At 44.2% G+C, this 13,231-nt stretch overlaps 1 protein-coding gene across 5 annotated transcripts in view; it reads left to right on the top strand.

The window, feature by feature from the left end:
- Positions 1-2,184: 2,184 nt before the first annotated feature.
- chd4b (chromodomain helicase DNA binding protein 4b) overlaps positions 2,185-13,231 on the top strand; it is a 29,121-nt gene continuing 18,074 nt past the window's right edge. For 4 of the 5 annotated variants that reach the window (XR_005695582.1, XM_040030062.1, XM_040030060.1 and 1 more), the window contains exons 1-13: positions 6,606-6,870; positions 7,178-7,400; positions 7,875-7,999; positions 9,223-9,477; positions 9,586-9,701; positions 9,821-9,920; positions 10,011-10,221; positions 10,315-10,436; positions 10,571-10,694; positions 10,842-11,014; positions 11,547-11,792; positions 12,098-12,301; positions 12,402-12,613. Coding sequence is in view for 4 of the 5 variants with exons in the window: in XM_040030062.1 (XP_039885996.1) it covers positions 7,337-7,400; positions 7,875-7,999; positions 9,223-9,477; positions 9,586-9,701; positions 9,821-9,920; positions 10,011-10,221; positions 10,315-10,436; positions 10,571-10,694; positions 10,842-11,014; positions 11,547-11,792; positions 12,098-12,301; positions 12,402-12,613 (1,952 nt within the window). In the remaining variant the exon portion in view is untranslated. Of the gene's footprint in view, positions 2,190-6,605; positions 6,871-7,177; positions 7,401-7,874; positions 8,000-9,202; positions 9,478-9,585; positions 9,702-9,820; positions 9,921-10,010; positions 10,222-10,314; positions 10,437-10,570; positions 10,695-10,841; positions 11,015-11,546; positions 11,793-12,097; positions 12,302-12,401; positions 12,614-13,231 lie in introns of those variants that run through there. The other variant, XM_040030063.1, reaches the window with a different exon arrangement.

Genomic DNA, 13,231 nt, shown 5'->3' with positions numbered 1-13,231 from the left:
TAAATTAGCTACACGGTGAAACTTGCAGCTACGTCACCAGCTAACTATAACCAGATGGTGGTAAATGCAGTTTTGCTTTCTTATCCATTTTTTTAAAATTCAGACTTTAAATGTTTAATTTAGGTCCTGATTTCCACATATTCTGCCATCACTGATGTCTGATGGTAATTTTTGTTGATTTTAAAGTTGAACTTTAACTTCAAAGACTATAAATTAACATATGTGCCGCAGTCTTGTGACACCTAATGAAACCCCATTTGATCATCTTAGAGGCTCATGTGTTGAATCAGTCAGTGCGTCACTGAAGCCAAACATTTGCAGACTCAAATGTTGGGAGTCCTCGTCTAAGATCTGGTGGCCCATCTACCTGACACCCAGAGTAAATGGTCACCCATCTCTCTTGCACACTTTCCTCTGTGTGTATCAGCAAAGACAGGTCTCTTCGAGGCTCCCTTCCCTCCTTTTTTAGTCTTCCACATGTCGTATTACTCCTTTGTGTCCCCTGTTTCTCCAAGTGACGTCTTCTGCTGTCTCCCACAGCAACACCATGGAGATGAGCTGGCCACTGTCATGTCCGGCGCCTCTGTTATGCTCGTCCCTTCACCCCTCTCTCGTAAATAACCTGCCCTCTTTTTTTTTATCTTTATCTTTCCCCCATTTTGTGGACATTTTATCATTCCGAAATGGTCCCACACTGATTGACTGTAGCCAGGTTGCAAAGCCTAAAGAGATGCTTGTTAAAGCTTCAGCATGACATATATGTGGAGATGAGTTGCTTTCCCTCTGTTAAAGTGGGAGACAGCAGCAGACTTTGAGAGACAACTCTTAACTGATCTCACTTTGTCCACTGATTCTTACCATTGGGATGGATGATTGGCCTCATTCGGACAGGGCTGCCTCAGGGTGAGTCTAGACTTCACGAACATGTCCCCCCCCCCATACCACTCCCAAGGTCATTAAGAGACAGAAATGTAACCCATCACCTTTTTCTCACTCCTTGATCTGCTTTGTTACTTCCCTGCAGTTGAGGGCTACCTGCCTCAGCAGTCTGAATGCAGATATCAGGCAGGAACATGACTGTTGTGCATGAGCAGGCTCACATTGCTCAGGCATCTCTGCCAACAAAGAGCACTGCACGCACTGCTGTGTATGAATGTGTGTGGAGCGTGTGCATGAATATTATGGGATGGCGGGCGGTGGTGTTGTCAGGCAGGGAAGAGGGGGTGGCAGAGTGGGCGGCGAGCTGTGTGCACATGGGGGGAGGGGGCAGAGGGAATGGACGACCCATGGATGTTATGGAAATATGGCGGTGAGTGTACGTGTGTGTGTGCGCGTGTGTTTGGGGGGGGGGGGGGTGTAGCAGCCTGCTTTAGGTGGAAGGACAGCTGTGCATATAGGATAGAGGGAGCAAGATGAAGCGTTGAAGATGACGGAGTTGCACTTGAGTGCATGTGCACCCGCACATGCATGTGTAAGGGGCATTCAAGCAAAAGTAACGGACAATGACCAGACGTAGGCCTTTGTTGCTATGCGATCTGCATGTCCTGTACAGTGGGGAATACTGCAAAGTGGCCTCTGGAGTGTAGAGAAAGGCCTCACATCTTTGCAGCTCCTGCCCATTGAGATCTGAATCTGATACCATAGGAATCTTTCTTTTATGAATCAAAGCAACATAGGTATCAATAATCAAGACCCACAAATAAAAAGCAGAAGAAAATATTAATCACATGCCTATTTAGCAGTGAAAAAAATAATAGTGTTAATGTAAACTATGTAATTTTTTTCCCGCAATGAAATGAAGCACATAGATCTCTGTGAAAAGTAAAGAAATACAGTAAGTTAATGGGCAGGAAATCCAATTAAAATGCAATGCATAATTACAGTTTAGTTATCCATGGCTGACAGTCTAAATAGTAACATGTCTTATGCCATAATGAGCAGAGCAGCAGCCTGCAAAGTGAGCTAGTCATAACAAGCCAAATGCTGCCAAAATTGACATAAAATGTCTGTCAGATATCAAACACACTGAGGTGAACGTTGCACAAAACACCTGACTGAATGCTAAACTGCTGCAGCTAGTAGGCAAAGTATGTGTGTGTGTGCAAGCATATGTCTGTGTGTGACAGAGGAATATGATGCTTAAACTGTACGCAAATCTGATTCAGTGTGATTACAAAGTGCTCTTCAGAGTAGTAGAAATGAGCATTTCTCATGGTGAATGAGTAAATCTTTGGAGCCTGATTAGACGCCATGTGGCCTTCGATTGCTCCTTCTAAACTCGTTTATGAGTTCAAACTTTTGAAATTGGACTTAACATTAAAGGGATTTTACTTTGGGAAGCCACTCAGAAACGAAGAGACCCCACTGAGCAGCTAAAAGCAGCCATTTTCATTTATTTCTTTTTTAAAATAATAAGTTTTAGAAATCAATCAGTGAAGCCACAACAGGGAGCTGAATTTAGCAGAGGAATGTGCTGCTGAAGCAGGCACATTTTAGTTAACTTATTTGGTACTTTTGCTTTTGTATTACATATTATCTTTGGTACCTGCAGCTTACATATATATAAAATCTATCATGATTATTGCTGCGATGGTTTTGGATGTGCTGAAGCTCTGGTTGTATTTACTCCAGACAGAACCTGAAGGCAGCAGCAGTGTGCATGTGTTTTATGAATCAATTTTAAGATAAGATAAGATAAGATAAGATAAGATAAGATAAGATAAGATAGGACTTTATTGATCCCACAACGGGGAATTTTTTGCGTCATTTTAGCACTTCCTTTCGACTGACACTTTACTACACAAGATACAAGATATGTGTGTACTTGCAAATCTGTTGGCTCTTGAAAGTAGATGACCAGATGTGAGACAGATGTGTTGCAGTCGAGTTGTAATGAACCCACTAATAACAGTCTAATTTAGGAACTCTACGTATGATAATGGCCATCATTTGTGTACATAATCAAAACTGAATCACTGTGATTGAAATGCTGAGTGTCGCTCTCTTGTAGTGTATCAATAAATCTGTACTCGATCAAACTCACATGTGGCTCATCCTGAGCTCTTATTTGCACATTCAGGTAATTTTACTTCAGAATTACTGAACCAAGCAAACCCAGCTGGGAGAAGGTTTTAGTCAGGCCTGATTTTATTTTTCGATCCATCTGTTTTCTTCTTCTTATCCAATTCAGGGCTGTGGGATGAGGGTTGGGGTACACCAGATGGGTCAGTCTATCACAAGGCCAACACAAAGACAGAAAGAAAGAGAAGCACTGGAAACAATTTAGTCAACATGCATATTTTTGGACTGTGGGACAGAGGAAACCCACACAGGCCAGACAGGAAGAACATGCATGCGCCGCACAGAAGGCCCCAGCCAACCAATGGATTCAAGCTCAGGACCCAGGACAGTAATATCCATTGCATCACTGTGCACCCCTGATTTTACTTTTCTTTTAAGTTATTGTTTTTTTGTGGTGGAAATGTGCTGTTAGCTTTTTATTTGTTTCAACACCCAGGCCCTTTTCTAACAATTCAAGTCAATCCAGTTTTATTTATATACTGCCAAATCACTAAAACAGTTGCTGCAAGGTGCTTTATATTACAAGGTAAAGATGCTACAATAATACAGAGAAATTGGAGAAAAACCCAACAATCATATGACCCCAATGAGCAAGCGCTTTGGCAGCAGTGGGAAGGAAAAACTCCCTTTTAACAGGAAGAAACCTCTAGCAGGACCAGGTTCAGGGACCTGCCACGACCGGAAGAGAGCCAGAGATGAGTAATAACTAAAAATTGTATGCAGTGAGATGTATAAACACAGATATAAAGAACCAAAAATGTGAGTGTAAAAAGTGACTGAAGAAGAATCACTCAGTGCATCATGGGAATCAGGGTCACCTGATCCAACCCTAACTATACGCTTTATCACAAATGAAAGTTTTAAACCTAATCTTAAAAGCAAAGAGGGTGAATCCGAGCTGGAAGCTGGCTCCACAGAACAGGGGCCTGAATGCTGAAAGCTCTGCCTCCCATTGTACTCCAGGAACCACAGGTAAGCCTGCGGGCTGAGAGCGAAGTGCTCTAATGGGGTGATATGGTACTATCAGGTCATTAATATAAGATGGGGACTGATTATTTAAGACCTTGTATGTGAGGAGCAAGATTTTAAATTCAATTCTGGATTCAACAGGGAGCCAATGAAGGGAAGCCAGTAAACAAATATGCTCTCTCTTTCTGGTCCCTGTCAGTACTCTCACTGCAGCATTTTGAATCAACCGAAGGCTTTCTATGGAGTTTTTAGGCCATCCTGATAATAAAGAATTACAGTAGTCCAGCCTAGAAGTCATAAATGCATGAAAAAGTTTTTTAGTGTCACTCTGAGACAGGATGTTTTATTTATTAATACGTGCTTTGAAGGACATATCCTGGTCACAAATGACACGAAGATTTCTTACAGTGTTATTGGAAGCCAAGGTAATACCATCCAGAGTAAGCATCTGGTAAAATACCACATATCTAAGATTTTTAGGCCCGACTACAATAACATCAGTTTCATCAGAATTTAGAAGCTGAAAAATTGAGGTCATCCAGGTCTTTATGTCTTTAAGACATTCCCGCAGTTTAACTAATTGGTGTGTGTTATCTGGCTTCATAGATGGACAAGTTGGGTGTCATCTGCATAGCAGTGAAAACGTGTGCTATGCCTTCTAATGATATTGCCTAAGGGAAGCATGTGTAATGCAAATGGGACTGGTTCTAGCACAGAACCCTGTGGAACGCCATAATTAACCTAAATGTGTGAAGAGGACTCTCTATTTACATGAACAAATTTAAGTCTATTAGATAGATAGATAACTCAAACCACTGCAGCGCAGTACCTTTAATACCTACAGCATGCTGTACTTGCTGTAATGGTCACTGCAATTGAACATTGCACTGAGGTCAAGCAGGACAAGCACAGAGATAAGTCCACTGTCAGAGGCTATAAGAAGATCATTTGTAACGTTCACTAAAGCTGTTTCTGTGCTGTAATGAGCTCTGAAACTTGACCGAAACTATTCAAATAAACCATTCCTCTGCAGATTATCAGTTAGCTGTTTTACAACTAGTCTTTCAATATTGTGTATTTTGTATAATTTTTCCAGTGACAGGTCATTCGTCTCATCATGCATAATATTTGCCATGACGTGTCATGGGTGAGGTGTTTTGAGTCTTTCCAATTTATAATCTTTGAGAAAACCCAGGCCTCACTGAAGAGATTATGTTTGTCAGCTGACTTGGGAATGCCATGGTGACTGCTCCCACAGCTAGTAGATGTGTTCTAGGAGGAGAGGGAGGTCTCCATGGTTGGATGGATGAATAATGTGTAACATTTGATATTTAAAGGTTTCCTTTTTTTCCCTAAAGCAATGCTGATGTTTAAATAATGGAGGTCTATGGGTGTTTTTAAGTCATTTTTCTGGATACAAACCAAGTAGAAACAACTTTTAGTAGAAACAACTTTTAAATGATCTCTGCATGTGTCTTTCTGAGCTCGTCACAAAATATATTAATCCTCCTGTAAAGTCACACACAGTGAAGTAATGTTATTTTGGACTCTGTACATTTAAAACATATGTCTGTTATATTTATAGTACAGTCATTTACTTTAGGGGTAGTTACACAAGTTGCATTTAGCAACATATGTAACTAGCACTATTAACACTATAATCCACTCTCTAAACACAAACAGATTACAAAACTTGGATATCATGGCTTTCATTATTTCTGCAAATATTCAGAGGGTGGAGGTGAGGATCTAGTGGGTGGGTGTTGATACACTTTAACAAAACTTCTCAAAAAGTTTTGTAAAAGTCACAAATTCAACTTAAGGAGGGAATATTTGTTTGGTTTTTTTAAATGAAGGAATTACTTTATAACCACTGCTGTGCTGGTACATACCTGCTGGTTTGTGATGCGGGTGGAGGAGATAATCCTGGAGGAACTGATGGCAGTCTTCTCTGTCACTGGGGTGGCCCTGGGTACTCTCCACCTGTGCTGATACCACAGGAACAGGGGGCCCAGAGATCTGCAGCACTTCCTGCTCAGCAGGCCTGTTTGACCCGAACACAGTGGCATGCTGCCTACCTGTATGAATCCAAAGGAAAGAGTGAAGGCTAAATGACTTCTTGTTGTAGTCCTGCTCACTACCAGGTGGATGCTCTGTGAGTATTATGGTCTGTCACCAGTGGACTTGCGCTCCCCTGGAGACCCAGCTCACTAGTGTTTTTTTGTTCTCTTTCTTGTCTTTTTAGGAGTTGTATATTATGGGATGTATACTGCTACTGCTTGAGTATTATGGTCTGTCAGGGAGTGGGGGGGGGGGTGTCACCATGACAACGGGGTTGCTAAGGGGGCTGGGACTGCCAGTGGAGAGGGGAAGGAGTGTGAGTGCATGCAGTGAGCATGGTGCGTGTGGAAGTGTGCGTGCGGGCGCGCGCGTGGTGGTGGAGGGGTGGGGAGGTGGGGACAGGCTTGAGTATTATGGTCTGTCCGTTGCGAGGTAACTATGCAGAGTCCTGTGTGAGTGTGGGAGGGGGGGGAGATTATTATGGGATGTCTGCCCCCTTTGTGTGTTTGTGAGGATGTTAGCTAAGCGCTGCCTGTAAGGGCTGGGGAGAGAGCGAAGAGGGGGACGGAGCAGCGTGTTTTGGGGTCGTTGACGGCTCGTTTTTTGAATTTCCCTCATCACCCGTTTAGTCGGGCTTAATGAATGAACCTTGCCACACAAACAGGCTGATTTGTGGCAATTCTCGCACCGACAGAGAGAGAGAGGAAGAGGGGAGGGGGGGGAGAGCACACCTCGAGCCGGGACTACAAGCACACTACTGTAAGTTTCTAATGTTAGGAGATTGGCTTCGTAATGCTTCAACTTTGCTCTCATACAACGCTTTAACTCAACAGTCCGATTTCACGGTGTGCATTTGAAGTAACCACGGATGCCACGCTGAAGTTCATTGTAAAAATATACCTGGAAATCAACAGCCGATAAATGTCACAGATAATGAAGTTATCCAACTTGTTTGAGCAGGCAGGTGGACAATTAGATGCTGTGTAAATAATAGGAAACGGGCAAGGCTTAGCTACCCTCCGATGCCATTTATTGCTATTATTATTACATATATTTTTCTCTCCAGCACCCACCACCACCACTACTACCCCCTCCCTTCCTGGACACCCCCGGTTCATTCTCCACCAGTCCCACGTCATTTTCCCTCCTCCCTCGCCGACCGAGGAGCAAGGTTTAGGAGGGATTAATTCGACCAGCAAGAAATAAAATTAAAGCGCAGGGGAAAATGTCGTGCAGCGAGGATGAGAGGGAAGACTTTGGGACCGCGGACGAGCACTCACTAATTCACGGTAAGCTCTCCTGTTATTTATTTATTTTTTTTAGCCTCCGAAGAAGAAGGTCCATCTCCGTAACTTGAGCTCGCCTTCAACGCGATGCTAATGCTAGCTTCAGCTAGCCGTGAGTAGTCTGCCCGGGCCGTCCGTCACTCGCCATGATAGATTAGTTAGCTAACTTGGCAAGCAAGTGTTTAGAGTTTCTCCTTTTCCTCTTCGGCCCCTTTCTTCTTTCGCGGGTCCCTCTGCGAGCGTGGGCGTGAGCTGTCAAAGTTTCAAACACAGAAAACAGACAAGTTTCAACCTGCGCTTTTGTGGCTTTCGCCTTGTGTGTGTCTGCGTGCGTGCACGGACGTGTGCCAGTCGTGCCAGTGCGCGGTCTCCTGTTTTCTCCCTTCGGCCTGCAGCGGTGGTGCTCCTGTCCGTGTGTGTGTGTGTGTGTGTGCGTGTGCATGCACTGTGTCTCTAATGAAAGCGTGTCGCCGGCAGATGAGGACGAGCCGGAGGATGCTGTGTCTGACGTAGAAGAGGTACCAAAATCCAAGAAGAAGAAGAAAGCCAAGAAGAGCAGCCGAGAGAATAGGAGCAGCAAGCGGCAGAGACCGATCCGAGAGGTGAGTTGCACAAAGTTTAAGCCTGTGACTGAGGGAATCCTCTTTTCTTTTCATTTTTTTTTAAAGATTGTGACAGATTTGTCTCTGTAAACATTTCTGTCAACTGTCAGCACAACAGATGCGGTTCTGCTCTTGATTTTACTGCACATGCTTAAAACAACCAAAAGTAATTCTTTCTGCGAAGTTGTGAAAAAACCTGCATGGATGTAGGGTGTATTTAATACAAAATAGTGTAGATTTTATTTGGAAAAAGTTGACAAGATTCAATAGGAAAGTGCAGCCTAGGTTTAAATAAAGTAGTAAAGTATAATCACTTGGTAAAATGAAATATGGAAAACAAAGTAGCTAAATAAGGCACTCAAAGAAAGGATTTAAGTTTAATAGGAAAATTAATTAACATACAGGAGCTGAACAAGTAAAAGTCTAAACAAAATCGACTTAACTATAGGTGGTTGTGTTGAAAACAGTGATTTCATGAGATGGGAAACCAAGACCCAAATACCCTGAAATAAGGGTGTAGCACTTTTATTATAAATTTAAGCAGTTGTGGACACCGAGTCAGAGAGGCAAGGCTGAAATGGTTAGGACAAGTGCAGAGGAGGGATAGTGGATGTATTGGGAAAAGGATGTTAAAGATGGAGATGGCAGGCAGGAGAAAAAGAGTAAGACCTCAGAGAAGATTCATGGATGCAGTAAAGGAGGGTTTGTTGTGACAGAGGAGGGTAATAGGGAGGGATAGGGTGAGATGGAGGCAGGTGATCCACTGTAGTGTAAAGAGAGCAGCTGAACGAGAAGAGGTAAAACCAATTAATGTATAATGAACCAATTACTAGCAAATGTATAATTTTCCATAGGCCAGGCCAGTGCATTTAAAACACATTGTCTACAATATATATTTAATTACCACTCACATAAAACGGGGAAAACAAACATTAAAATCAGGAAATATTTAGCATTTTTGCTGAAAAATAAATAAAAAGACCCGTTCTGTGTCAACTGAACAATAGATGAAGCGACTGACTGTTTTTGCTTCTTCTGAAATTAGTGATGAGTCATATGTTGACCATAGCAGCGCTGTGAATGACAGCCCAGTGTCTTTTCATTCCCCAAGCCTAATAGAGTGCCAGGACCTTTACAAGAAACAAGACAAAGAAAGATGTCATTTTAGCGTCTAATTTCTGTGTTATACATAAAACCCAGCAGTGTGGTTCTTTATCTTACAGGAGTTGCCAGTCAGCTCCCCAGAGCACCTGCTTGGAGTGGAGGCAGCAGAGAGGGATGCTGATGAGGGAGGTATGCGGTCAGAGAGTGAAGGAAGTGATTATGCACCAGGGAGGAAAAAGAAGAAACGGTCCAGCTCCGCCAAAGACAAGAAGAAGGGAGGTGCGGCGGCAGAGAAAGGAGGCTCGTCCAGCTCAAAGAGCAAACGTAAAGACCCAGAGCCAGAAGATGATGAGGACGATGACGATGATTGCCAGGTAGAGTTTAATTCAGGCCCTTATGCAGACTTTGTTTACTTACTGCAGGGCTGACGTGTGACATTAACCTTCCTCGTTGTCCTTTTCGACTCTCTCCTCCCACCTCAGCCGAAAAGCTCCACCCAGCTGCTGGAAGCCTGGGGTATGAAAGACATTGACCACGTCTTTACTCAGGAAGACTACAGCTCCCTCACCAACTACAAGGCCTTCAGTCAGTTTGTCAGGTGAAGACACCATCATTATTAGGCTTTGACAGTAAAGTCTGCATCTACTCTGTTACTACAGATTTGTGCATAAATATTTATGTAACAGTATAAAAATGTTGCCCACTTTGTGTTTTTAGGCCATTAATTGCAGCTAAGAACCCCAAAATTGCTGTGTCCAAGATGATGACTTTAATGATGGCTAAGTGGCGTGAATTCAGTACAAACAACCCTCTGAAGGTATTAAATATTGAGGTCTTTTGTTCTTCTGTAATACTATACACTTCTAGAGAGCAGAGGTTCTCACTGTGTGCTTTTGTGTCCCCGCAGGGTTGTGCCACTGCTAATGCAGCCCTGGCAGCTGCCAATGTGGCGACAGCTGTGGAGAACATGGTGGTGGCAGGGACAGAGAGCGGGGCAGATACCGCTCCTGCTACATTGACTCCACCTGTTTCAACTCCTGCTGCTGCTCCAGCGCCTACTGCACCCCCAGCAGCCCCAGCACCTCCTCTCCGCAAGGCCAAGACCAAAGAGGGCAAAGGTAAAATAGGACAGAGTTTATGACTTTATGAAGTGTATACAGAATTAAGATTTTGGCTGTTTTAAATAAATTTATATCTTCTCTTCTCTTGAGGTCCCAATGCTCGTAGGAGGTCGAAGCCCACATCTAAGCCTCCACCGAAACCAAAACCTAAGAAGGTGGCTCCACTCAAAATTAAACTTGGAGGCCTCAACAGCAAGAGGAAGCGCTCCTCTGTGAGTTATTAAAATTGGCACACAGTGACTTTATTTCTGCATATTTAATCACTGGGATCCAAATACTGATGACGTGCTGAAATGAAACAAGGTACTCATATCAATCTTTTCCCTTCGCTTGTTGACTTCATTAGAGCGATGAGGACGAACCTGATGTTGACAGCGACTTTGATGATGGGAGCTTCTCAGTGTCAGATGGCTCCAGCCGCAGCAGTCGTCCTAAGAAGAAGCCCAAAAGTGCAAAGAAAAAGAAAAAAGGTTGGAAACATACTGAAATAAAAGTGTGATATTATATCAGCATTTCCAGGAAGAAAAGAAATGTGTGTAATGTAGGTGGCTTGTTTAACAAGAGCAAAGTCAAGGCTGATACCTATTTTTTCCTGCTACTTTTCTGTCTTTTCTCAGTGGAGACAGAAGATGGTGACGGCTATGAGACAGACCACCAGGATTACTGTGAGGTGTGTCAGCAGGGAGGAGAGATCATTTTGTGTGACACCTGTCCGAGGGCTTATCACATGGTCTGTCTGGACCCTGACATGGAGAAGGCACCTGAGGGCAAGTGGAGCTGCCCGCACTGTGTGAGTACTGGAACCCTGAATCCTCTGAGAGATGTGCACGGCAGACTGTTAGAGCAAATGCGCCTGATTTTCAAAGTTTGAATCAGGAGGGCAAAAATTGCATGAAACATGGATGTTAAAATATTTTGTGTGGAAGTTGCACTGGCAGCAGGGTTGACTGTAGTGTTCTCCATTTCTCTTTGTCCCTTTCTCCCCCCACCCCAACAACCATTTTGCTCATGTTCCCGTCAATCCTCTCCTGCTCCCCACCACACATCTCACCCATCCTCCATTTCCTCTTCTCGGCCCTCCCCTGCCTGCCTCCCTCCCTTCCTCTGACTGCTCCACACGCACGCAATGCACACCACCCTCCCTCCCCACCCCTCGGCGCTCTTCAATCCCCCCCACGCATACACACACCCCTCCCTTTTTTTCTTTCACTTCGTTCCGCATACCTTCCCTGCCTGTCTGCCCTCACCCCCCCCCCCCCCAACCCCCCTTCCTCTTCCCCCGCGTGCACACCTCCTCCTTCTGTCTGTAATTCTGCCACCAGGAGAAGGAGGGAATCCAGTGGGAAGCCAGGGATGATCTGTCCGAGGCCGAAGGTGAGGACGATGACGACAGGAGGGATGAAGGGATGGAGGAGGAAGACGACCACCACATTGAGTTCTGCCGTGTGTGTAAGGACGGGGGAGAGCTGCTTTGCTGTGACACTTGCCCCTCCTCCTACCACATCCACTGCCTCAACCCTCCTCTCCCCGAGATCCCCAATGGAGAATGGATCTGCCCCCGCTGCAAGGTGAGCACTGAGCACTGGTGCATACGAGACTGCGCGTGCTCACGTGGGCGTGCATGTGGATTGCAAATTCCAAGTTGCACTGGAGATAAAGAGCCTTTTCTCTTGATGTGCATAAGTTTACCTGCAGCATTTTAGAGGGAAAAATGTCAGATATACAGTTTTTATTTGAAGAATTTTTGTGTGTTTTACAATTAAGCACTCATATAATTTTTCAGGACAGGTTTTCTTCTCAGTTTCACAACGCTTTTGTTGATTAGTTCTTCCTTTTTATAACTATTTCCTCTGCCATCCACACTTTCTCACAGTGTCCACCGATGAAGGGAAAAGTGCAGAAGGTTTTAACATGGCGCTGGGGAGAAGCACCAGCCCCTATGCCTGTACCCCGGCCTGCTGATCTGCCTGCTGATGCTCCTGACCCACCACCTCTGGCAGGCCGTAGAGAGAGGGAGTTCTTTGTCAAGTGGTGCAACATGTCGTACTGGCACTGCTCCTGGGTGCAGGAGCTACAGGTACTACCATTGCATCCACCTGTAGATGAGAATGAGGTTTTATTTTTTCCTTTTTGTAACATACTCAGCACATGACACCCCCTTGTTTACTCTCGCCCAGTTGGAGCTGAACTGCCAAGTGATGTTCCGCAACTACCAAAGGAAGACTGACATGGATGAACCGCCGCCTGCTGACTTTGGAGGCGAGGGTGACGATGACAAAAGCACGAAGAGGAAGAACAAAGATCCACTCTTTGTCCACATGGAGGAGGAGTTTAGCCGCTATGGAGTTAAGATGGAGTGGCTGATGATCCACCGTGTCCTTAACCACAGGTAGGATACAAATGAAACAAGAACACTAAGCAGGTTTCGAAGCAAGAAACAATAAAAGTAAGTTAACAAAGTAAATACAGTTTGCTGAGTGGAGACCTCAAACTGAATTAGCACTGCAGCATTGCTGTTTTAATACATGCATATCATTTGTATTCTGTATGCTTTGTGTGTGTGGAGTGTCAGGAAGGAGTTCAGTTCAAAGTAAAACATTAATGTTTAATGAACATTATTCTATAAATACAGCATCACTGTGCACATAAGGTGAAGACGACAGCCGCTCTCGTGCTATATGTGCATGCATAACATGCACTCAGAGTAGAACACAATGCCTTTCTCATTTGTTTTTCTCATGCTGTGTACGGCCTTTGTCTACTTGTGATAACAAACCACAATGACAACACAGTGCACAGTGTCGATTCACAGTGCACAGTTGCTTATGCTTGTGCAGGAGTAATGCTGAATGTTTGTCACTAGGTGTTTGGTTGTTTCTTTGTGGTTATTTTGTCAATAAAGGGTTAGGGTGACAAAGTATCCAAGTTTGGAGTAGTAAGAGGAAATATAAGAGGAAGAGTGAATGAGAGGGATCGATTCCACATATTGAAGTATCTTGAAGCCAGT

The sequence above is a fragment of the Simochromis diagramma genome, unplaced genomic scaffold (genome assembly GCF_900408965.1).
Source record: "Simochromis diagramma unplaced genomic scaffold, fSimDia1.1 OVJJ01000361.1, whole genome shotgun sequence".
Taxonomy (NCBI): domain Eukaryota; kingdom Metazoa; phylum Chordata; class Actinopteri; order Cichliformes; family Cichlidae; genus Simochromis; species Simochromis diagramma.
This window is presented reverse-complemented; position numbering and strand designations above follow the sequence as displayed.